The following is a 22,309-nucleotide window of genomic DNA, read 5'->3' as shown; positions in this document are numbered from 1 at the left end:
AATTGTGACCACATGGCTCATACCAACATGACAGGCAGAAACAATCACTTGAACTGTGGTACGAAATCTGCTTGAGTTTACTCCTTCATTTAAATTTATGATTTATTTTGCATATTTTCTGTTGTCAGCTGTGTGCTTTGAAGAAGTTATGCAGTCACTTAGGAGAAAATTACGCCCTCCCCAATGGCAGATTAAACTTTTATGGTGGAATACGCATGCTTTTCAGAGCAGGATAAATGTAATCCTGCTTATTAGCACAAACAAATTTCCATTATGTTACAGACGTTATAAAGGAATGATTGTGGGAGGAGGCTTGAATTCCTTTTTTTTTTTTTTTTTTTTTTTCCATCATGCTGGAACACTGTATACCATTGCAGTGGGGGCTGTATCCCAAAACAAATGCTTTCTATGATTGTTTGCCTATTCTATCATAAATGCAGGGCTCTTTCTGCGAGGACAGCATTTTGATGACAAGTGCAACAAAGGTGTAAAGTAAATAAGTCATCGTAGAAATTGTAATAATATTTTTCTTGGAGACTGTTGATGCATGGGCAGCTCAGTGGCACTGAGAAAGCAAATTATATACTAGTGATTGCCTGTTTAATCTGGGCACCTTCAATAGCAATTCTCATGATTTTGTTACGATTTTCTTAGTGGAGTTGTCCATTTCACTGAGACGTTGTAGCAAAAAGGTGCATCTGGGCCTTTGTGCAACAGTTGAGCAATGCTTCAGCCACAGGTCCTTGATTTTTAGAATGGGGGGAAAGGTCCCAAAGAGTACAGAACTTACCTTTCTGTTTGATCAAGCTGATCCACACAGAGTGCTGACATTACCGTCTAGCAGGAAGGTAAATGTGGAGATCAGAAGCATATCATAAACGTAAGTATCAGAATTCATTTCACTTCAAGTTTGTATTGATAGGCATTGTAATCAGGAGACAACTTACGAAAGCATTTAGTATCTTTAATTTTAAAAGAAGTGTGAGTTAGCAAACAAGTGAAGAATTGATGACGCATTGCAAATGTGAAATAGAGAATTCCTCATTCTGGTTTGGTTTTGTTGGTGTTTTGTGAAATATGCATGAATGGTAATAAAAGTTCTCCTAAGAAAATACTGAGATGTCCTAGAATATTTGTGTGTCCCAGTTATTTCATGAGATTTAGATATCAGTGCTACGTTTTTCTTATATAAGAGTTTGTACCTGCATCTTTCTGATGTTTTCCATCTTCTGTAAATGTAAATCCATCTTCTGTACATGTATGAACTGTTTCAACAGGTTTATAATACCAGAAATTGTGGGAGGCTTCTTGAAAAACAGCTTCTGTCAGAGGAATGGCTTCATCTGCTCTACAAATACTTTCACTGCTGCTGGCTTTAGCTGGATTCACCGTTTTACTTCTCACTACCATGTCCAACAGATGGAAAATTTCTGGCAGCATAGCAGTGCTGGTTCCTTCAGATTGGATTTCCGAAGGCCTCTGGATGGACTGTGGAATCACTGATTTTGGAGCAATACAGTGCAGGAAGTTTCTTCACATGTTGAGTTCAGAGAGTAAGTGTGTATGTGTATATAAAATCCAGAGATGCATTTTTGTTCTTTCCTTTTGTGCAGCAAATTGGTGCAGTTGGACAGCATATAGTTGAGGTTGGCACAGAGGTTCTAGTATGGAGAGGATTTGTCCTTCAGTACTTTCAGACAGGCTAAAGGACCCTTGAGAGATCTGTGTGCTTTTCCCCCCATTCAGCTCAGTAACTGCTGTGCCTTTGTTACCATGTCTGTTTTGGTTTTACTTGTTTCACTTGGTCTCATTCTTAACAACAAGCAGGCAATATGTCAGTAAGTGCTTTAGTGTGAGACAGGTCTTGGATATTACACAACTGATTTGACTTTGTGCTAAATCTGTGTGTTTGCTCTAGAAACTTTCAGAGGCAGCTAGCTTCAATAAAACACGTCTGTATGTGTTTTGTGTTTTCTGAGCCAGAATGTTCTGCTGCGGTTGGACTGCAAACAGAATTCTTTTCCTAGGAACTGAAAGTGGTTTGTTTGGATTATTCTGGATTTGTAAAATATTTTTCTATAAACACCCTTTTTATGGTAAAAGATTAGGAAAGATTGACAGTCTTCTCCAGAAAATGGAGGTTGGGAATAGTTATGGTATAACTTTGGACAACAGGTGTCTTGGTAAGATTTGAGCAGAACTTTCCATTTATTTGTTTTCAGCTTTCAGTATTGTGCAGTCACTTTGTCAGTTATGTTACTGAATCATTTCTTAATTATTCCTAATGAATAATTTCTTAATGGGGAGCGTTCCCCATTTTATCGATCTCTAATTATTGCCACTGCTGTTTTTCTGTAGTCTTCCCAGCTCATCTGTTCTCAATGCACAGTGCTCAAACTGGAAGCATGTCTTACAGATAGCACAAGCTATGAAAACTTGCCTTTCCTAACACAGACATGGACTCCACAGCAGTCAGAACTGCCTACCAGCGTAAGGCAGGCCTCAAAAACATGGAAACTGTCAAGATTCAGGATTTCTGTGATTCTTCCTCAGGCCCCTGAGGACAGTGACCCCATTTGCATTCTTAGTAATAGTTCCAGTGTAAGTATTTAGCGTGTTGTATTGAGGCCGGAATTTGTAGCCTCAGAAGAAAGGAAATCATATCCTGAGGATTTAAAAAACTCTGCTCCTTGTGTCAGAGACAATGTCAGTTTTTCCTGCCTTTCTGCTATCCAGAGGCAGAGTATTCCTCTCCAAGACTTCTGCTGAGTAGATATCAGTTTGCCCAAAATTCATCTGGAAACTGAGGCGTGTTTTCTGGAAAGCAGAATGATGGGATGGGAGCAATGGTTCTTCTGTCCCCGTGTGGGGTAGCAGGCTGTAACAGATGGCTACGACGACATCACAGCTTTGCCTCACCTAACAAGCAGGAACAGATGTCTCAGCCCTGTTAGAGAGGCAAGCAGAATCTATATCAGACAGTCTCTTTGTTTTTATTTTAATGCAGTTTAATTATACTCAAGATGGAAAGAAAATATTCACTAGGAACAGACGACTTCCTGGTGGATGAAGCAGCCACCTGCCCTGGGGCATGTCTTCCTTCCTCCCTCCCTGTAGAACTGTAGGAGAGGAGTCCTGGCTGGCAGGGCTCAGGGATCACCTTCAGCTGTCACCTAAAACAGCGCAGGGTTCCTCGTGCCAGCTGACAGATGTGTTGTGTGGCTGCCTGGAAGAGTTACTGCTCTCTGTCACAAGTTTCTCTTCTTACAGTCAGTGGGTAAGTCAGCGTCCCTAGCTCTTGAAACAAATACACAGAAGTGATCAAAAAGGTACAAGCTATTGCTGATCAAACATTTAAGGTGTTAATATTTTCAGGGTTTTTTTGTTTTTGTTTTTTTCTTTGTGGCTGATATTAAAAAAAAAAAAAAAAGACACAATTTCCACCTGTAGATGCTGTCTCAATCATACTGCATGCTAATATGCGCTGTTATAAGAACACTGTATACTACCTAGATCTCGGTAGGACTGTTAGCGTTTTACTTGCAACATGTGTATATACTACTGCAACGAACTTTCCAGTCATTTCCATTTGCTGCACTTGGTTTTCACTGTAGAATGGTTCTGGAGAGAACAAAAATAATAAAGCAACCCAGATGCCTACCCAAAAACACAGCTGTTCAAGACTCCAGCTGCAGAAAATGCCTGAGTGTGTTGCTGTAATGGGAGAGTGGCAGATATTACTGCATGAGGGGTGAGCAGGTGGATGATCTGCTCAGCCTGATGGCATAGCTCAAGGAGAAGGTGAAGAGATTAAGGAGCATCAAGGAGCAGTGAGCAGGAGGCAGGCTGGTGGGGCAATTCCCTGCCTTACCTACAAGAAAGGCACTGGGGTGATGCACCCCAAGTAGTGCTGGACCTTCCTCCTTATCACCACCAGGGAAAGGAAGGGACCTAAGAGATGGGGAGGAATGGAAGCGGGTCTCAGCCTGGCATTGCAGGCAAACTCCCTCCCTACCTATCCTGCCTTTCCAGGTGCCCCTATGTAATAGGTTTAAGGCTCTGGAACTCGAGGGACGGGTAAATGAGAAAGCAGTGGAAGGTTGACCCCGAAGGTTGTGTAAGAAAAGGCAATCCTCAAGACTGAGGCACCGAGAAGGAAAGAATGGTAACTGCTGTAGGTGACACCTTTCTGAGGGGAACAGAGGGCCCCATGTGTAGGTCAGACCCTACCTGTAGGGGAATGTGCTGCTTCCCTGGGGCCTGGGTCAGAGTCCTTACCAGAAAGCTTCCTGGTCTGGTTTGCCCCTCTAGTTATTACCCTTTACTGATAGTTGGCAGCAATGAAATCACTGAGAGAAGCCTGGGGGATGTCAAAAGGGGCTTCAGGGGATTAGGGAGGTTAGAGGGTGGTGTTCTCCTCAATCCCGTCATGAGGCAGGCTAACTATGACTCAGCTGCCTTTACTGCGGCATGGTGGGATCATTGCCACAACTGGAGTGCTGCAGGGAATGGCTGTAAGCTCTTCAGAAGGGATAGGCAAGGAACAAGGGTTGCTGTCTTTGTTGGAGAATGTCTCAGTGGTGTTGAGCTTGCGGCTGGCAATGATAAGGTTGAGTCCCTATGGGCAGGGATCAAGGAGAAGGGAAATAGGAATGGCATCCTGGTGGGGATCTGTTACAGACAACCTAACCAGGATGAAGAGACAGACGAGGTGTTCTCTGAGCAGCTGGCAGAAGTTGTGCGATCATCAGCCCTTGTTCTCATGGGGGACTTCAACTTCCCTGACAGATGCTGGAAATATAATAGAGCCCAGAGGAAGCAGGCTAGAAAGTTTGTGGAGTCTGTGGAAGATACAGTTTCCTGATGAGCAGGTTCATGACCTGCTGGTCATGAACAGAGAAGGACTGATGGGAGACGTGGAGGTCAGGAACTGTCTTGGGCAGAGCCACCACCATTAAATGGCAGAGTTCTCCATTCTTGGTGAAGTCGGGGGGGGGTGGGGAGGGGGCAAAAAAACTGCTACCCTGGACTTGTGGAGGGTGGACTTTGAACTATTCAGGACACTGGTAGGGAAAACCCCTTGGAAGTCCATGCTGAAGGATACATGAGTCCAGGAAGGCTGTACGCTCCTCAGGAAGGAAGTGGAACAGGTGCAGGAGCAGGCTGCCCCCCTGTGCTGTTAGGTGACCCGGAGGGGAAGAAGGCTGGCATGGATGAAGGGGGAGCTTTTGGTGAGACTCTGGAAAATAAGAGTTTACCTCCTGTGGCAACTCAGGGAGAGGACATGGAAGTTGCTAGCATATGCAGGGGACTGAGAGAGCTGATGGAGCTGATTGTCAAGCCTCTTTCCACAGTCTGTCAGTGCTCAACCAGAGAAGTCTCAGTAACTGAAGACTTGCTAACGTGACGTGCATCTGTAAGTAGGATCATAAGGAGGATCTGGGGAACTACAGACCTGTCAGGACGACCTCAGTGCCAGGGAAGGTTATGGAACAGATCATCTCGAGGGCAATTGTGTGGCATGTGTAGGATGACCAGGGGATTAGGCCAGCCAGCATGGGTTCATGAAAGGTGAAGAGGAGACTCAAGGGAGACTTTATAGCTCTCTACAACTCCCTGAAAGGAGATTGTGGTGAGGTAGGGGTCAACCTCTTCTCCCAGGTAACAGCAATAATTCAAGAAGGAATGGCCTCAGGTTGCACCAGGGGGGTTCAGATTGGATAATAGGAAGAATTTTTTCTCTGAAAGAATGTTAAGCGTTGGAACAGGCTGCCCAGAGAAGTGATGGAGTCAGCGTCCATGGAGGTGTCTGTGGAAAGGGTAGTGTAGTACTTAGGGACACAGTTTAGTGGGCAACACTGATGGTAGGTGGATGGTTGGACTAGCTGATCTTGGAGGTCTTTTCCAATCTTAATGATTCTATGATTCCGTGATTCCTCATGGATGAAACTGAGCAGGGAAATGTGCCCTAGGAATGCACCTTATGACTTCAAGCTACTGGGGGCGTTCAGTTCATCCAACCAGCTGAACCTAGTCTGGGCTAAAACTCCTGTCCTGCATAGTGTCGATGTGAAGCTATCCATGCCAGTTTGCTCTGCTGATGCACGTGCTACAGCACTGTGCCATTGGTAAGCTCACTGCTAACCACTGGAACTTAGTGAACAACAACCTGGTATTCTACAGCACTTCTCTTTTCTTTAGAGGAGAGTGGCTTCCTTAAGGGAATGATTAAATTGCCTGGTGCCATGTATGAAAAACTTGTGCATTCTAAATCTACACTTTAATCTGTTCCTCTTATATGCATGCTTTACAAGTGCATGTCAAAGTCGCCTTTTTAGTAGCCACTAGGAAGAGCTAACTTCTTTAATGACTTTTTTAATTATTATTTTTTAATTCTTGACAACAGTATGAAGGAGGGATACTTGATTCTAATTCCTAACTAAATTCAACTGTGGAAGCCATACGAGTAGAAGTGATTGCTGAGGTCACCAGAGTAACTTCTGTTTGTGAATAAATTAATCTGAAACTCTTTGAAGGGCATTTAACAGGATGCAGATATTCCAATGCACTGGCACAATGCATTCATTTTAATGTGCTATCATTTTCAAATCACAATGATTTAGCAGAAAGAGGGGATTTTGGAAAAACCTCCTGAAAAGATCAATTCTCAACACATCGCCATCTGCTTTCTCTGAAAGATTGCAAGCTGCTCAGGGTCATTCTGGCTGTGCTGCCAAATCTGTTTTTATTTAAAATAATGGCAGAGATGTTTTTGGCTGCCGAGGAAGGAAAATTAGCACAGTGGCATGGTAGTATCCTTTTGCAGCCAAACCTGCTGACCTACAGCATCAGCTCGAAGTGACCACTGAATTTTGGAAAAACAGGTATATTTGCTTTAGGCAGGTTGTGGCTCTTTCAACAGCAAATCCTCTTGGGAGTCTTTGTGGAATACTGTGACTCTGTTACCATGCTGTGTCATAGCAAAGTGGTTTTATGAATAAACTGTGACTCCATCGCCTGGAGATAAGAGCAGGTTATCATTGCAAGAAATGGCTGCCCCTACTTGGATACACAAACAATTTAAGTTATAAACATTAGTGGGTGATCTGGATTGAGTCTAGAAGTTTGTTTGATCAAGAGCAGAAGCAACTAAACCAAGTTTAACATACTTTCCTTTGTCTGGAATAGATTTTTAATACTTTAATGTTCTGACAGCTGCAATTAACTGGTATGTATTATTCTCATGTAGCTATTTTCCTTCATCATTTTACTCCCTTTGAAATAGGTCTGTCACAGTGGTACATCCTTATATTTCATTTCCATGGACTGTACATTATCACTGTTTTATTCCAGTGTGAGTGGGTCTATTTAAACTGTATAGTTTAACTACAGGTCGATAAATTGTGAAATATTAATGAAAATCAATCAACCACAGTCTTAACATTCCTGAAAGAAGCTGGCAGTATAGTTGCTGTTGCTCACTGATGACCATAATTCCAAAAATATGCTAAATTCTCTAGCATCAGGAGTAAGTTCGTGTTCTCAAGCTTTCTGTCATAAAGAAAATAACACAAGAAAGCTTTTTGTAAAATATGAGGTCATTAAGCAGATTAAATGACAATCAATTTTAGTCATATGTATACCATAGTTTATAGCAGAGAAGGAGAGACTTTCTTAAAGTACTCTCTAGAAACAATGGCTAGAATTTCTAGGTTGAGACTAAGACTAGACTTTATCACTTCCTATGAGAAAATTAACATTTTTAGTAGTTTTTTAATATCTCTATCGTGAACAACTCCCAGTTACTGTCATAGACTGTAAGCCTTATCGCTGGGGTTGAGCAAAGGGCAAAGGTAGTCTCATTTTGGAATGAAACCCAGGGATGAAGCAGCAAGGAGGCTTCTGAAATGCTTCACTTGATGCTGATCTGATTATAAGGATATTCAGCTGCTACTACTCACAAGCATGTCTGCAGCGCTGCAAATTGTTGGGTTCCTTTCGTGTTTGGTTGGATGGGCCTTTATTGGAGGTGCCTTGCCACACAGTTACTGGAGAGTCTCCAGCTCCCATGGCAGAGTGATCATAGCATCTACGTTGTATGAAAACCTGCAGAAGAGCTGTGCAGACGACAGCGCCGGAGTATCCAACTGCAAGCAGTTTGACTGTTTGCTGTGCCTGGTAGGGGACTTGGCATGGTCTTGTTAGCTGCTTAAGAATTGCTGGGAAAAAAAGTAGCAAGATTTTTGTTGTGGCAGTCTGGTTGTAATGGAAAATAACACTGACTTCTGAACAGAAGAGATTTTGTGGGTTAAAGCAGCACAGAGCTTTGAGAGGCACTACATGTGGAACGCATAAGGAAAGGCTGCAAAAAAAAGGACAAGACCCATCTGACAGCTCCATATCTATATGGAATTACTGCATGGGCATTCTTTTGCAATAGTTGATAGCCAATGTTATCTGGAGGTTGTTTTCATAAAGGAGCTGTTAATACTATTTTTTTTTTTAATCCAAAAAGTGGGTAGTGCTTTTTCCCTGCTGAGATTGAAAACTGTGTACAGTGGAACAAGTACTGCAGGTATTTGGTTTAAAGTAACTTACATGTTAGAAATTAGTAACTACTTGTTGGATGTGATTCTGAATATCAGGAAATTCAGGTCTGCTGTCTCCTGTACTGCCTATCAGCCTGCAGCAGAATTGTAGCATGACCTCAGGTGTTGAATTAAGGCACTATCTGCAGATAAGGAGCATGCTTATAGACAGTGAAGTTAGTTGTTATCCATCTTGAATACTTCAGATTTATCCCAGATAAACATGTCTTCCTAGCTAGTTGAATCTACTCTGAGAGGAGGGTAAACTAAACAGAAAGGCAGATACTCCTGATCTGGCAGATGTGGAACATGGGATCAGTGGGAATAAGGCACTGAACTTTTTCCTCAGTGTGAAATTATTGACCAACTCTGAAACATGCACAGCAGTCCTTTGAAGCTGTCTGTGCCCATTTTTAGGGAATCTTCTGTTCTTCTAATAATCCTAATATTTGCCTAACAATCCTTCTAACAAATTGTGATCTGAGAATTGGCTTTAAAATGCATGTGTGTATTAAGAGGAATGTAGCATCCTACATAATTCATTAGAATCACCAGTAGCAGAATAATGGCTTTCCTCAGCAGAATGCTTATGTGAGTTATGTGCTTGATTCATTTATAACCCTTTTAAAGGGCTGGTTCTTAATTTACTGTCCCTGAGTCTGTACAGCATCTCATCATGGACGTATTTACACGGGTTGTTGTCTCTCTATAGAGCTCCCTTGTGTGGATGCAGGCAGCAGGGCCACATCAGGTCAGGATCTTGGAGCTACTGATGACAAAGTAGGTTTTTAAGCCATCTGAGAGAAGCAGAAAAGAGCATTGTGAGTGCTAAAGCCAAAGAGAAAGAAAGGAAGAAAGCTCTTGGAGAGTTACCAACAACAACATGGTGTCAGCAAGAGGGAAAACAGGGTGAGGTGGAAAGTAAATCAATAGGGCAGGCTCTGAAAATGAGGTTGTGAAGATCAGATTTGATCCACTGAAGAGATCAGTTATTCTGTTGAGGAGGTGACAATATACTTGAGGAGTAAGTATGGGAAGAGGGAAAAGACAAAGCAGCTTGCAGAACTGAGATAAACTAAGAAGAAAAGGTTTAAAGGGAGGACAACTGAAAAAGAAACAAGTTAGAAGACACAGAATGGGACAGAAAGATGAGAGGACGGTTGGGCAAAGAAGGTGGGGTTGGTACCAGTGAGGGCAAATAGTGGGACCTTCAAGAAAAGCTTGTAGCTCTCATGAGTATGAGCCAGGGCATGGTTAATTTAGGTGTGTAAGAGAAACTAATCCAGTTCAGACCCTAATTATGCACTGTTGGAGCCAAGACTCATCAGACTTGTGGCACTCAGCACGTTTATCTCATTAAAAAGGTGCTAAGAGTCATTTGAACCAGAACCTACTAAATTCAGGCTGCCGTTCCAAAGAGCCTGAAGTCCCTGTCTGACCTTCGTTGTTAGGCTGGTTAATAACTGGTCCCAGTTATTGAGTGATTGATAACTACGTGCAAAAACTGGGAGCTTAAATGATGCAGAATTGTCAGCAGAAACAGAAAGAAAGCTTTGAATATGTTTCAGTAGCTGGTCACGGGCTCTGTAACAAACTCTCACCAGCTGAACACGCTCTGCAAAAAATATCTTCAGCAGGAGAGGCAAGCTGCAGGTCTTGGACCAGCTCATCCCCTGCTCATTACCCATTCAATTTAAAGTGTCAGAAAGTACACTGCTAACCCCAGCACCTGCTTTTTCCATCTCTTACTGGAAGCAGCAAAGCAGACGCCATCCAGGATATTTTCCCAGGCTTCCATAGTGTCGCCTCGGTTTGGATCTGGAATTCAGAGGTGTCCTGTGCACTCGGGTCTGTAGGTAAAAGGAAATCACCAGAACCAGCAGGCTGGAGATGTGTACCTGCACCTGCAAGTGACCTTGTCTACTGCAATGTGTTCTCACAGGACTGAAGGATGTGAGCTGTGAAGTGTTTGCTGTGCTTTTGGGGGTTTACTCAAGCTCCTAAGAGGATTTACTGAGCCTTACAGTGTAAGTGTAGTTCAGCTCTGAATTCTGATTGACTGCATACAGCCCTCTACGTTTTTGATATTCCTCAGAGCTGAATGACAAGGTTGTACAAGATTCATTCATTACTACTATTAATTTTGTCACTGTCTTTGATCTGTTAGATTTTGCCAGAATTGGGTTAGTTTAATTTCTGTGTGGTTCCTTATTTGTTCTCTCTTTCTCTGTCTCGTTCAGTCCACGTTCAGGCATGCCGTGCCTTGATGATCATTTCCATCCTTCTGGGATTCGTAGCTGCCGTGGTCTCACTGCTTGGTTTAAAGTGCACAAACGTTGGGCTGAGTGATGAGGATGAAAAAATGAAGGTTGCTGTCACCGGAGGATTTCTTTTTATTTTAGGAGGTAATGCTGAGGCTGAAAAAGAAATGCTGTCAGTACTTTGTATTGCTGTCAAATGAGACTAAATGAATTGAATACTACTGTTGGGTTAAAGGCATTGAAGGACTCACTCAGCTGTGTGCTTTTTGATATTTTTTTCTGGCAGGTCTCTGTTCGATGGTGGCCGTTTCTTGGTATGCTGCAATGATTTCTGCTCAGTTCTTTAACCCAATATATGCTGGAACCAAGTAAGTTAATAGATACCAAACACCAGACTCCAGTATGTGTTAGATGGCAGGATTAGCCTCAGCTGCTCCAGGGTTTCAAAACCTGGATGGATCCCAGTGTGCAGCCCTAAAGAAGGAACAATTGTCTTCAGGGGAATTTTTCACCTCAGAGATGTTTGCTGTTGGTGGGAAGGGTGGAGGGGTCTCCATTGGAAGGTTTAGTGAGTGTGTGGGTCTGTCAACCCCAAATTTGCCTTGGATTATTGGCACGGAGTACTCTCTCATGCTGGCAACTCGTGACACTCAGTTTGCAAAATACAGAACTGCAGTTAATAACTCTGAAGTTCCTAACAAGTGTCTTTTATCTACTTGAGCCAAAACGATTCCTTTCTTCTTGTATCTTTGTCTGCACCCCTGTCTGTCCCCATGATGATCTGTTTCCTCTGCACATGTACTCTGATATTACAAAGAAATTCAAACTCAGATTCAGTGAACAACAGTAGATTTGCTATCATTTTCAAAGGCCTTCTTACACCTGTATGAAATCTTTTTCTTGTTGTTTTTTTTTTGTTCTTTGTTTTTTTTTCCCACAATCCCACCTGTTGGAAAAAACCAAACGTATTCTTAATCCTCAGGTTTTGCATTTAGTCCACAATGCAAAACATAAATCACTTTTGTCATCAATGCATGCAGCATCACAGTTCTGTCATATTGGCCCATGATCTTGGACTTCATCAAGGTTTGGGGCACTGTCATCCTAGGTTGCACACAAACAGCTTTTGAGGTATAAAAGCCCTCACTGTAACAGACTTTTTCCTTACATCTAACCTAAATCTCCCCTCTCAGAGCTTGAAGAGGGGAAATTTATTATTTGCCAACACCCCTACAAAGTGTGTCATGTTTAGATCAGTAAACTATAAGCCATCCATTCCTGGGATAATATTTGAAGAGCTTCAAAGCTTTTCCTCTTGAGGATCAGCTCAGGGATGGTAGGATGCAAAGTGCTTCCTAGTGAGTCATAGTACTTGAAGCAATTGCTCTCCTTTTGTTTCCAAACAAGCACTTCCAAAGAAATCACCCTTGAGAGCATTATCTGAAAAGTAACAAATGTGTGAGAGGACCAAAAAAAAGGATGGTTAGGAATTGCAGAACAATTTGTAGAACAATTTGTAGAACAGCCATGGAGTTTTGTAGTTACGTTATAGTTGCTGGGCTTCAACATCAGTTTGTGTTAATCAGTTACTAGATTGTTTGCATTTGGTAGCTGAAGAATTTTTTTTGTGTCTACACTTCCTATTTAAGACATTCAGTTTACTGAAGAGTTCTTAGGGAATTAACTTTGATTGTTGGTAAAGCTCTGTTTACCCACACTCTGTTCTCTTCAGGAAGCTAATCCTCCTTGGGCAGTGTAAAAGGGGTTTAATTTCAATTACAGGGCAGTATTAATCTTCAGTCTTAAGAAGGTGGAAAATCTGCTTTTTGGGTTGCATTTTTTGGTCTGACTTCAGACCTCTGTTGATTCTTAGAGGAATTTCTCATATAACTATGAAAGGAAATCTGAGTCATCCCCTGGACACACCCTGTATATGCCTTCCATTGTACAGTGTGTGCAACATTCCTGACTTCAGACAGCTAGTGATCAGAGACCATTGCTTGCACAAGTCAGCACTCTCCTATTCTTCCTTAGTATTCCAGCTTCCCCCCCAGCCTTTTGTTTCTTTGTTTGGAGATGATGATCATCTCTCTCTCCTGTTGCATAGTCGCTGAATCACTGGGGACCAGAGCTCAGCTTGGGGTTCCAGTGTGCAATGGGAAACCCCAGAACTTCCTGGTTCTGGAGCCAGAAACAAACACTTTTAAGTAATGATTTGATATTTACAAACAGAAAGGATATCCACACACCTGGTCTCAGTATACCTTCTGTGTGGTCCATGACAGTTATCTTGCCCTTATACTGGCCATGCCACTGACATTACTTTGCCACTACTGTCTGTCATAAGAAGCAGCTAACCAGAGAAATCAGTTTTCTATGGCCACAACACTGGACCACTTGTAAGCAGCTGTTTGTATAGAATTCGTTCTTCTTTTTTAGTGGGACAGCTGGGAAAAGGCTGCTGTTTATTAGGCAGTCTTGTAACAAACTTACATGTCCTAACGAATATTCAGCACTCTGCAGTTCTGTGTGTATGAACTGCGTTTAGGAGCAGTCCCAGAATGAAAAAGGATGGCTCTCCATTTTAGAGTACAGAAAGAGACTCTCCAGAAAATCCCTCCATCCAGCCCTGGAAATTCATGGATAAAGAGTTTGACTCAAAGACTAGACGTGTCTGAGCCTGGGAAAGGCAGTCAGGAGTTCCCCTAAGAAGGAAGTTTTTATAACACAATGCACAACACATTGGTACCTCTGTCAGCTGAGATCATAGAATGACAGAATGGTTTGGGTTAGAAGGGACCTTTAAGATCACCTGCTTCCAATCCCCTGCTACAGGCAGGGACACCTCCCTTTAGGTGCCTCATATATGACAGAATTCCTTGCTTGGCTACTTCTGTCACATCTGTGCACTCCACCCAAATTCCAGGTAGGGGTAATTCTTAGTGTTCTTGAGTATTTGGGCACCCTCACCCTGGTGGAGACTGAAGAGGAAGATCTGATGGAGAAAGCTGATGAGTCACACGAATGACCAGACCACCGATATGGAATTCAGCATATGTAAAGGAGCATGCATGTAATTTTCCTTTGTCCCTTTCTGTCTCAAATTATTCATACCCACTGCTCTATTGGATTGTGTTAAGATTCAGCATCTCTCATTATCAGCAACTTATTAAATGTTTGCAACTATTTATTGCTACTTATTATATTGCTTAGCACTTTTTGTTGTGCACTGATTTGGCAGAGCACTGGAATATGCTCATAAGAGTTCTACTGAACAGACACAAAAATAGACCTGTTCTCCTCTGTAATCTACCAAGGTACCTTTCAGCTAGCTGATATCTATCCAGAATGGAATTTGTTTGGATGATTTGTGTGCTTTCTGTCTCGTTCTGAAGTAAGGGCTTGGTGATCTTGTTATATGCGTAAAATCTTTTGTGTTTCAGGTATGAACTGGGGGAGGCTCTGTACTTAGGCTGGGCTGGATCTGTTCTTTGTATGCTTGGTGGGATCTTCCTAACCTGTTCGTGCAAAGGGAAGGAAAAACAGAAGTACAGGTAATCTTGAACTTGGCAGTTCAAATAGTAAGTGTCTGTTATATATCATTTGCTGTTTTCTCTTTTGCCTTGGTTTGAATCTGCAGCAAAATAAACAGGAAACTCTACCTATTGAATCAGTGCTCTGGAATGTCCCAGACTTGTGGTGGGTGGTGATGCCATACCAGGCACTGATGTCTCCCATATACTGAATTTGTTGGTAATTGGCTGCAGTCAGCAGTCACCTATAGCTAGGCTTTGGTAATTGTGATGGCGCTTCTGAGATCTGAGTGATGACAGCGTGCAGTGAAAGAGCCAAAAGAAAAGCGTGTCAAAGAATACAGTGTACTGTAATTAAGATCTCCTGTAATACCACTATTAGAATGCCCAAACCCCTTTCTTATGAAGAAAATGTAGTGGCGTTTTCTTCCCCAAGTTGACTGCTAGAAGCACGTGACGTTTCCTTGTTTCTTGTGGAACATTTTGCATCCAGTATGTTGAGCGTGCATCAAAGCAGAAAAATCAAAGTTCCTGGCCTCCGTATTTAACCTGCATTTGCCTGCATTTTCCTCCAATCCTTAATTTTTTACGCATACCGAAGGTCCCCTTCTCAAGGAGAGGGATCGCACTGCCAGAAATAGCAGAGGTCCTTGTCTACATAGAAGATCCCAAACAGCTTGAAGGAAAGCTGCTGTCAGGCTTGAGAGGATAGTAAGACAGAAGAATGAAGCACGCTGAATTCACTCTTAGGCAACACCTAGTAATTGAGAGTTCCTCTGATATTCCCTTGCTTAATCTGAAGCCACTGAACTTTTATGGCAATATTTTATCAGCCAAGTTGGACTTTAGATTTGACTTTGCATCTTACTGATACAAAGTACCACATATCCTGAAATATCCTGAGAAATCAGACAGAACTGATGGAGGCAAGAGAAGCTCAACATGACGGACAACAGCTGAAGATGGTTCTGTTTTCTCATAATTCTGATTCCTGTATTAAAAACTGTAACCTGCACGAAGGCATTAAAATCTATATTCTATTGTGCTTCAGATGCTTGACCTAAGTGCCTCTGAGAAAGGCACAGGTGAGTAAGGAACCCAGAAATGGTTCCCGGCTAAGAGAGAGGTGGTTGTGCCACCTGGTGAGAACAGCAGGCCTTGAACAGCTGCACCCTTGGGAAGCACATGCTATCAGTGCGTTGGATACAGACCTAAATGAGTAACGTCCTGAGTGCCCAAAGCTATGGCTGTGTGTGTAATGCCTATTTTTTAAGTCTTTTTTTCTTAATTTACAGTGTCCACAAATACAGATACGCAGCAGGCCAGGCAGCCGGGCAGCAGCAAATTTACACCGCAAACGCTGAGACGGTCACAGGTTCCAAGGAGTGTCTCTAAACCTACATTTTCACATCACGTGTAACGTTACGAGGGTTTGAACTTACATTAAAAAAAAAATAAAAAAGGTCTCCTTCCAGGGATTCATTCTATGTCACAGTCTTTCATCTTAATTTGGAGATGGTCTACATCTGAACGCCTCCTTCTGGAAATGGCTTTGAAGTAGAAATAGGTTTCTGCAGATGGGATGTGAAATCCTGCAGCATGGAGGCTGTCCGCGTGCTGAGAAGTCTGGCAATATTTAAGCACAGAGCATGGGATACCCTGATAAGTGGGACCACCTTTTCCTGTTCCAGCTAACTAAACGGTGTGGAACTGGTATGCTATAGCTGCCTCTGGGTTAGTACAGCTCACTGTTAGAAATGGTTTTACTTTCGTTAGTGTTGGGAACGTTAGCTTGTAACAGCAAATAAGCTTCATTCTGCTGACTGAACAGACTTTCTGATGCATAGTAACCTGCCCATTAATGAAGAGATAGTCTGTGTGCTGGGGGTTTGAAATCCAAGTCTCACAGTGTACTGAAATACATGTTATGTGTGTAGTGAAGATTTGTAAAAGCTTCAGAAGTCCCTTAAAAACAACCACTCACCTGCATGTCCATGGATGTGCAACAAGTTCCTTGTTGGTTGGGTTGTAGCTATGAAAAGTAAATGCTACAGAGCAAACCAAACACAGCTGGAAGCAAGGAAAGCAATAGGTCAGACTGTGCCTCAAGGTAACTAGAAGATAGCACCAGTTTTTACTTTTTCCTTCTATCTTTCCAGCTTCTAAAATAACTGTATTTTAATTTTTGGCAGTCTTTTACTTCTGGAGTTCCTATTGCATCTGAATTGCCTAATTCAAGTAATTCCGCAGTGGCTTTGTTCTCTGTCATGGTTCCAACATTACAATTGCTGCCATAAACTACTCCACTACTGGGAGCATATGTTACCTTATGTAAGCACCTAAGACGTTGAATATGAGCTAATTTTCCTTAATATTGATGTCTTGAGCAACATGAAATGGAATTTCTCACTGCAGATTCACAGTTGTCATTAAATTATGAATTTGTTAATATAGTTCAACAAAATACTTCAGTATGTCTCTACTTTCTTGTGTCAAACCATGACTGTAGCCTGAATGAGAAACCTCGTGTGTGTCTTCCTTACCTTGTCCTTCCTTGACTTCCAAACAGATGCATTCACTGGGGCAATCTGCAAACACTCGGAGCAGTTTAGTCACTTTGTTTGCATACAGATACTGCTGACTTGCAAAGTGACACTTTAAGGAATGAATTTGGCCACTGATAGATCATAATAAACTTAATAAATTAAATCCAAAGGAGTGACAATGGTTTTAGGTTGCCACTGTCATCTTTGTTCCTCAACAACCAAGTCTTTCTTGTAAAATCACCCCTTTGGAATATTAGAGAGTAATTTCAGAAGCAGAGGAGCCATTGAGCTTGCATGGTGGGAGCTGAGCTCCTTATAATCACCTGAATATTCTGTCCTGTATCTTTTTGTGCAAACCTGTGCTGGTTTCTTGGTCTAGTTGAAAGTAAGAACAATTCGGAATCTATGCAGAGCAGTTGGTGTGTCAGAACTCAGAGCTTGCATGGTCTTGCATCAGCTCTTCCAGCAACATCACTGGGAAGCCAAGTGTGAAACCCCTCGTTTGTTCATTCAGTGCACCACTGCCACATTCAGCACTGCTGCGGGGACACAAATGCTGTTTACCTGTTGGTTTGTGGTCCTTCTGACAGTTGGGTGTTTCTACTGTTTTTCCCTGATTATCTGCTCCTTTCCCAAGCACCACCATCAGTCTTCTGAATGAATGTAAGGAGCCATCCACTCAGTGTAGCAAACAGGCATTTTATATACAGGCCATATATACTGTCATATTTTTTTTCTACTTTGGCCTACAGCAAGCTGCTTAAAAACAGCCGTGTGTGGAGGTGTTTCAAAGTGAGTTCAGTCCTTTGCTCAGCAGGTCAGACTGCTTTGGTATTTTCAGATCTTCTTCGTATCTCTGTAGCTGAGACCAAAACCCTGCGTTGGGTTCTGCTACTGGTCTGGCAGCCTTCACCGCCTAGAAAAAAGAGAGACGTTACAGAAGCAATGGAAGTATCATGCAAACTGATTTCTTCTTCTTAGGCTTTTGAGAAGATTTATTTTGGTTTTGATTTTGTTATGGAATAATAAATGGATGTTTTTGATGACCTCACTCTGTGCTTGCTTATGTTCCTTGTTACGCAGTGGATTCGTGGACAAGACATGAACAGGAGATGTTGAGTTTGCTGGAAATGCAGATGTCTCTTACAAAGATGGTGAAACATGTCTGAAAACAAAGCAGTTATCTGTGTTAGAGACATCACAGTGTATGTATATAAACCAAGTGGGCGAAGGCTGAAAGATTGTGAAGCATCTGTTTATTTGTCCTATTTATTAGACAAGCGTCCTAATGAAGGTGAGATGCTATTATTTGCAGCTAGCTAGCCTCTAGCTGTTTAGCAGGCCTAACAGATGGTGTTTCTTTGCTACATTGGGCTGTCACACAGACGATACACATGCAACAGCTACAGAGCAAATCCTGCAACATGACTTCTCCAAATGCTCCTTTTATTTTCACTGATCTGCTTCACATCTCTGTCTTTAGCTCCATTTCTCATGAATAAGCAAGTGGTAGGGAAAATGTTCATAAACAGCCCTGAATGCATCTGTTGCTACCAGTGCTTAAAACCTATTTGGATCTGTAAGTCTGTTTGTCCCATAAAGCTGATATTGCGGATTTATTTTTCCAAGTAGGGGGTGAAAAAAAAAATGTATGGTTGAAATGTATTTAAATATCGAGTATCTAAATAACCGATCATAAACGGGGCAGAGCACCAAGACATCTGCGAGATGTAACTCCGCGAGAGATCCTAGGGTTGGAAAGAGCTGTCAGATCACCAAGTCCAGCAGCTGACCCGAGTGCCACCCCACAGATCCTGACACCCAGGAACGGCGACTCCGCCACTTCCCGAGCCGACGGCTGCCCGTTCTTTATCCTGACATCCACCCTGAGCCGCTGCTCCCGTGAGCATCGCCTGCAGCGCCCAAAAGCCGCCCGAGTACCGTGGGTGTAAACGCAGTACCTCAAAGGCGTCCCGGAGCGGCAGGTTTCGGTGTCTCATCAGGTACGCGGTGCAGATAGCGGCGGATCTGCTGCGGCCGTTCTTGCAGAACACCAAGCACTTCCCGCCGCTCCTGACAGCTGCTTCTATGGCGTCGCCGCACTGCTCAAAATAGCGGTACAGGTCCTCGGCCGGGTCGTCGAACACGGGCACGCGCATGCCTCGGGCCTGCAGGAGGCTGGGGAAGGGCTGCAGCCTGGTGACGTTCACGCAGAAGGTGACCCCCTCTCGCGCCAGCAGCTCCGCGTCGCGGGCCGTCCTGGCGTTGCTGATGAGCAGCGAGGCGGTCACTTTGCCCACTGCGGCGCTGCCGGCCGAGGGCGCGCTGTGCCCGGCACCGGCAGCGCTCTGCCCGCCGCCTCCCGGCACCATGGACGGCCGCTCGCGCGACTTCGGCCCGCGGCCCCGCTGCGCTATATTTAGTCCCTCTGCGCAGCTCGGGTGAGGGATGCGGGCGGGTCCTAGCGCCTGCTGCGCTGCCAGAGCTGCGTTCCTGCGGAGCTGAAACCGGCGGCAGGTTGAGTTCAAATCAATTGGATGCGTGCGGCCCCTATTCCTGTAACAGCTCCTTACAAGAAGGAAGAGCCCTCCGAGCAGGGAATGCTGCTGCCACCAGCGGTGCCTTGTGCGGCTGAGACCAGCATCCCTCGGCCCTCGCCGGCACTGAGTACCCAAACTGCCCGAGGGGTGGCTGGGTGCGGCAGCACAGCTCTTGCTGCACATCAGGACAGGTGCGGCTGTGGGGCTGTGCAGGTGTTGCCTCCTGGTGGAGGTGACGTTACCCCCCGCTGGAGGTGCTCCCTCCTGGTGCAGGGTCAGGGCTTCCATGCACGGCCAAGCACTGGTGGGCACAGGATGTGCCAGGGTTGATCTGTCCCCGTGTCCCCACGCTGAGCGTTGCCTTGCCTGGTGAGCACATCCCTGCCTAGTGGTGCCTAGGCCTAGGAACTCGAGGCTAAAATCTGCCGATGGCACAAAGATGAGCCTGGATCATGGCAGTGGGACGACATGGGCTGGTAGGACTAGCATGAAGTAGAAAACCAGAAAGTAAGACTGCATGGCTGCATGCATGGTGCAAAGGCATATTTTTATTTCATAGCAGAGAGCTAAGAAGCCGACCTTCACACACGTGCCATCACACAGCCAACAGCAGCACACCAGTGACCCCAGCCCCACTGTGAGGGCAGCAGCTGACACGGGCACAGGGCTGAGCATCCCAGCAACCTGCTGGCATCACTCATCCTGTCGCTGCCTTCGTCCCAGGCTCTGGGTGCCTGGCTGCAGGAAGGCCCTCATGGCCAAGGAGGTGCCTTTCAGCCTGGGGGCCTGAGTTGGAGAGGAAAAAGTGTGTCAGGAGAATGCAGCCATGACGCTGCCCAGCCCAGTGACAGCTGAGAGAGCCATAGTGCTGCTCAGACATCCCAGGCGCACAGCACCCACCTGGCGGCCGGCAGTGCCTCCTGGGACTGTGCTCCCAGCTGCGCTGTGCTGAGCTGGAGGAGGCTCTGCTGCTCGAGGGTGCTTCCCTGCAGGCCTCTGGCCCCGCTTCCTGACACACCCTGTGCACAGTGCATTGATTAGGAGCCTTCATGATCATTGCCAGGGCTCTACTTATCAGATGGGAACAGGTTGGTTCCCCCTAGCATGGAAGGGTGCTGGCTGTCACGTTACCGTCCTTGTCCCGTGCTGCCTTCTTTTGCCTGCCTTTCATGGGTTTCCTTGTGCCCCCAAGTGCCATGTGATGAACGCATTGCAGTTCAAACCTGCATGCAAGAAGGCAGTGGTGTGACGTGAAGTAGCACAGGTCCTTTGCAGAACTCATTTGCTCCCAGTGCCACTTCAGCCATCCTTCAAACAGTCCCAGAGCCACCCTGGGCCTGGCAGCACACAGCAGCACAGCCAGCAGCCCTGTCTGTGTCCCTTGAGCTCTGCCCCAGTGATGGCTGCGTGCCAGGGCTGTGTGAAGCAGCCCCCTCCCACAGCCTGGTGTGAAGTGTGCACTGGGAGCAGCGCCTTCCAATGAAGCTGCCCCGGGCAGGGTCAGTTGCAGGGCTGTGGGCATCCACACTCACTCTGGAAAGATGATGATGCAGCCTGAGCGTGTCAGGGAAGCAGGAGCTGCTGAGTGAGGGATCGCTGAGCTCGGCACCCCTGGGACCTGCAAGAAGGACACAGAGCTGGGGGGCGGCAGGGCTGGAGAGGGGAGCTCTGTGATGAGCAGCACAGCCAGCTGCCCACTGCCACGGGGCAGCTCTGCCTTGCTCAAACACTGCTGTCCACATCAGCCCATCCTAATGAGTGGGCGCTGTGTGAGCACGGAGTGGTGTTTGCTGAGCTGCAGCCCAGCCTGAGGGGCTGCCCAGGTCAGGGCTGGCCAAAAGCAAGGGCTGGTAGCAGATGCTGGCCTGCAAAGGGAGCGGCACCGCTGTGGAGAACCAGAACACTTACTCTCAGTAGAACTTTCAGGGTGTCTTCCCCTGCCATCACTTCCAAGAAGTCACGGTAGTATTTCATTTGCACTTGGGCACCTTCGATGAGGAGCATACCAATATCCCTCAGGATGAGTGCGACGTTCCTTCCCTGCGCGATGCAGCGAGAGAAGAGGGACATGGTGGCCTGGATGCACCCCACCACTCTTTTTGGAGACATGAAGATGGCTGCGGCTATCTGAGTGTACTGCAGGGGCTGCAGTACTTTGTTGCCTGGAAAACCACACAGAAGGGATGAGGCAGCTTTACAGCCACTCGCCAGCAGGCTGCAGCCATGCCACAGCCCCCAGGCCCTCAGGAAGCCTCACTGCAGCAGGCACAGGGCTGAGCAGTGTCTGGAGCCAGCAGTCCTGCAGGTCTCAGGGCCTGGCCCTCTCTGGGTAGGTTTCTAGGGGTGCTGGCTGCTGCTGGTGTGGCACACAAAGCCAGCTGTGGGACCAAAGCCAGCATTGAGCAGTTTGGTTGTGAGCAGCATCAGTTACTCTCCAACCTGGGAGAGGAAAGTGAGAGGTCTGCTCACCCAGCCACACGGTGGGGAATGTGCATCATCCAGCACTACAAGGAACACGTCCAGAGGACAGCTCACCTGGCATGTATGCCTTGTTATCCGTCAGGTGGTGACCTTCAGCGAGGTTCCTGGCCAGGTGGAAGACAGGTCTGTGCACGGCCAGGTGACCATCTCCAACCTGCACCCGCTCAAGGATGATGTCAAAGGAGCCAAGGGTGGGAATGTGGATGCCCTGTGGGCAGATGAGACCAACAAAGCAGTGAGGTGAGGACAGAGGCTGCCCTGTTGGAAGCAGGGAGCAAGGAGCTGCCAGTCCCCTGCTCCCCATGGGATGCCACGGGACTCAACATTCAAAGGGGCTTCCGACAACTTGGAGATGTGGCC

General features: G+C 45.3%; 2 protein-coding genes across 2 annotated transcripts; one reads left to right on the top strand and one right to left on the bottom strand.

The window, feature by feature from the left end:
• The first annotated feature begins 742 nt into the window (after positions 1–742).
• Positions 743–16,848, top strand: LOC128081872 (claudin-19-like). The gene is made up of 6 exons (XM_052685582.1): positions 743–880; positions 1,278–1,553; positions 10,829–10,993; positions 11,136–11,217; positions 14,293–14,403; positions 15,678–16,848. Exons 2-6 carry the CDS (start codon positions 1,334–1,336, stop codon positions 15,775–15,777), a joined length of 678 nt encoding a protein of 225 aa, XP_052541542.1. The 5' UTR covers positions 743–880; positions 1,278–1,333; the 3' UTR covers positions 15,778–16,848.
• A 759-nt stretch (positions 16,849–17,607) lies between these two features.
• Positions 17,608–19,313, bottom strand: DUSP28 (dual specificity phosphatase 28). Its single transcript, XM_052685596.1, has 2 exons — positions 18,890–19,313; positions 17,608–17,844 (listed from the first exon to the last, which is right to left on the bottom strand). The coding sequence occupies exons 1-2, from the start codon at positions 19,298–19,300 to the stop codon at positions 17,716–17,718; spliced, it is 540 nt and encodes a 179-aa protein (XP_052541556.1). The 5' UTR covers positions 19,301–19,313; the 3' UTR covers positions 17,608–17,715.
• Positions 19,314–22,309: the final 2,996 nt, after the last annotated feature.

This window comes from Tympanuchus pallidicinctus, unplaced genomic scaffold (assembly GCF_026119805.1).
Source record: "Tympanuchus pallidicinctus isolate F22 unplaced genomic scaffold, pur_lepc_1.0 scaffold22, whole genome shotgun sequence".
Taxonomy (NCBI): Eukaryota; Metazoa; Chordata; class Aves; order Galliformes; family Phasianidae; genus Tympanuchus; species Tympanuchus pallidicinctus.
The sequence above is the reverse complement of the archived record's forward strand: the minus strand, read 5'-3'. Positions and strand labels throughout refer to the sequence as shown.

Excerpts from the sequence above, each read along its gene's own strand:
- LOC128081872 (XM_052685582.1), top strand. The coding sequence starts at position 1,334 with ATGGCTTCATCTGCTCTACAAATACTTTCACTGCTGCTGGCTTTAGCT. Across the intron at positions 1,554-10,828 it reads TCACATGTTGAGTTCAGAGA|TCCACGTTCAGGCATGCCGT; the intron begins GTAAGTGTGTAT and ends TGTCTCGTTCAG. Across the intron at positions 10,994-11,135 it reads ATTTCTTTTTATTTTAGGAG|GTCTCTGTTCGATGGTGGCC; the intron begins GTAATGCTGAGG and ends TTTTTCTGGCAG.
- DUSP28 (XM_052685596.1), bottom strand. The coding sequence starts at position 19,300 with ATGGTGCCGGGAGGCGGCGGGCAGAGCGCTGCCGGTGCCGGGCACAGC. Across the intron at positions 17,845-18,889 it reads CGCTCCGGGACGCCTTTGAG|GCGGTGAAGGCTGCCAGACC; the intron begins GTACTGCGTTTA and ends TCTTTTTTCTAG.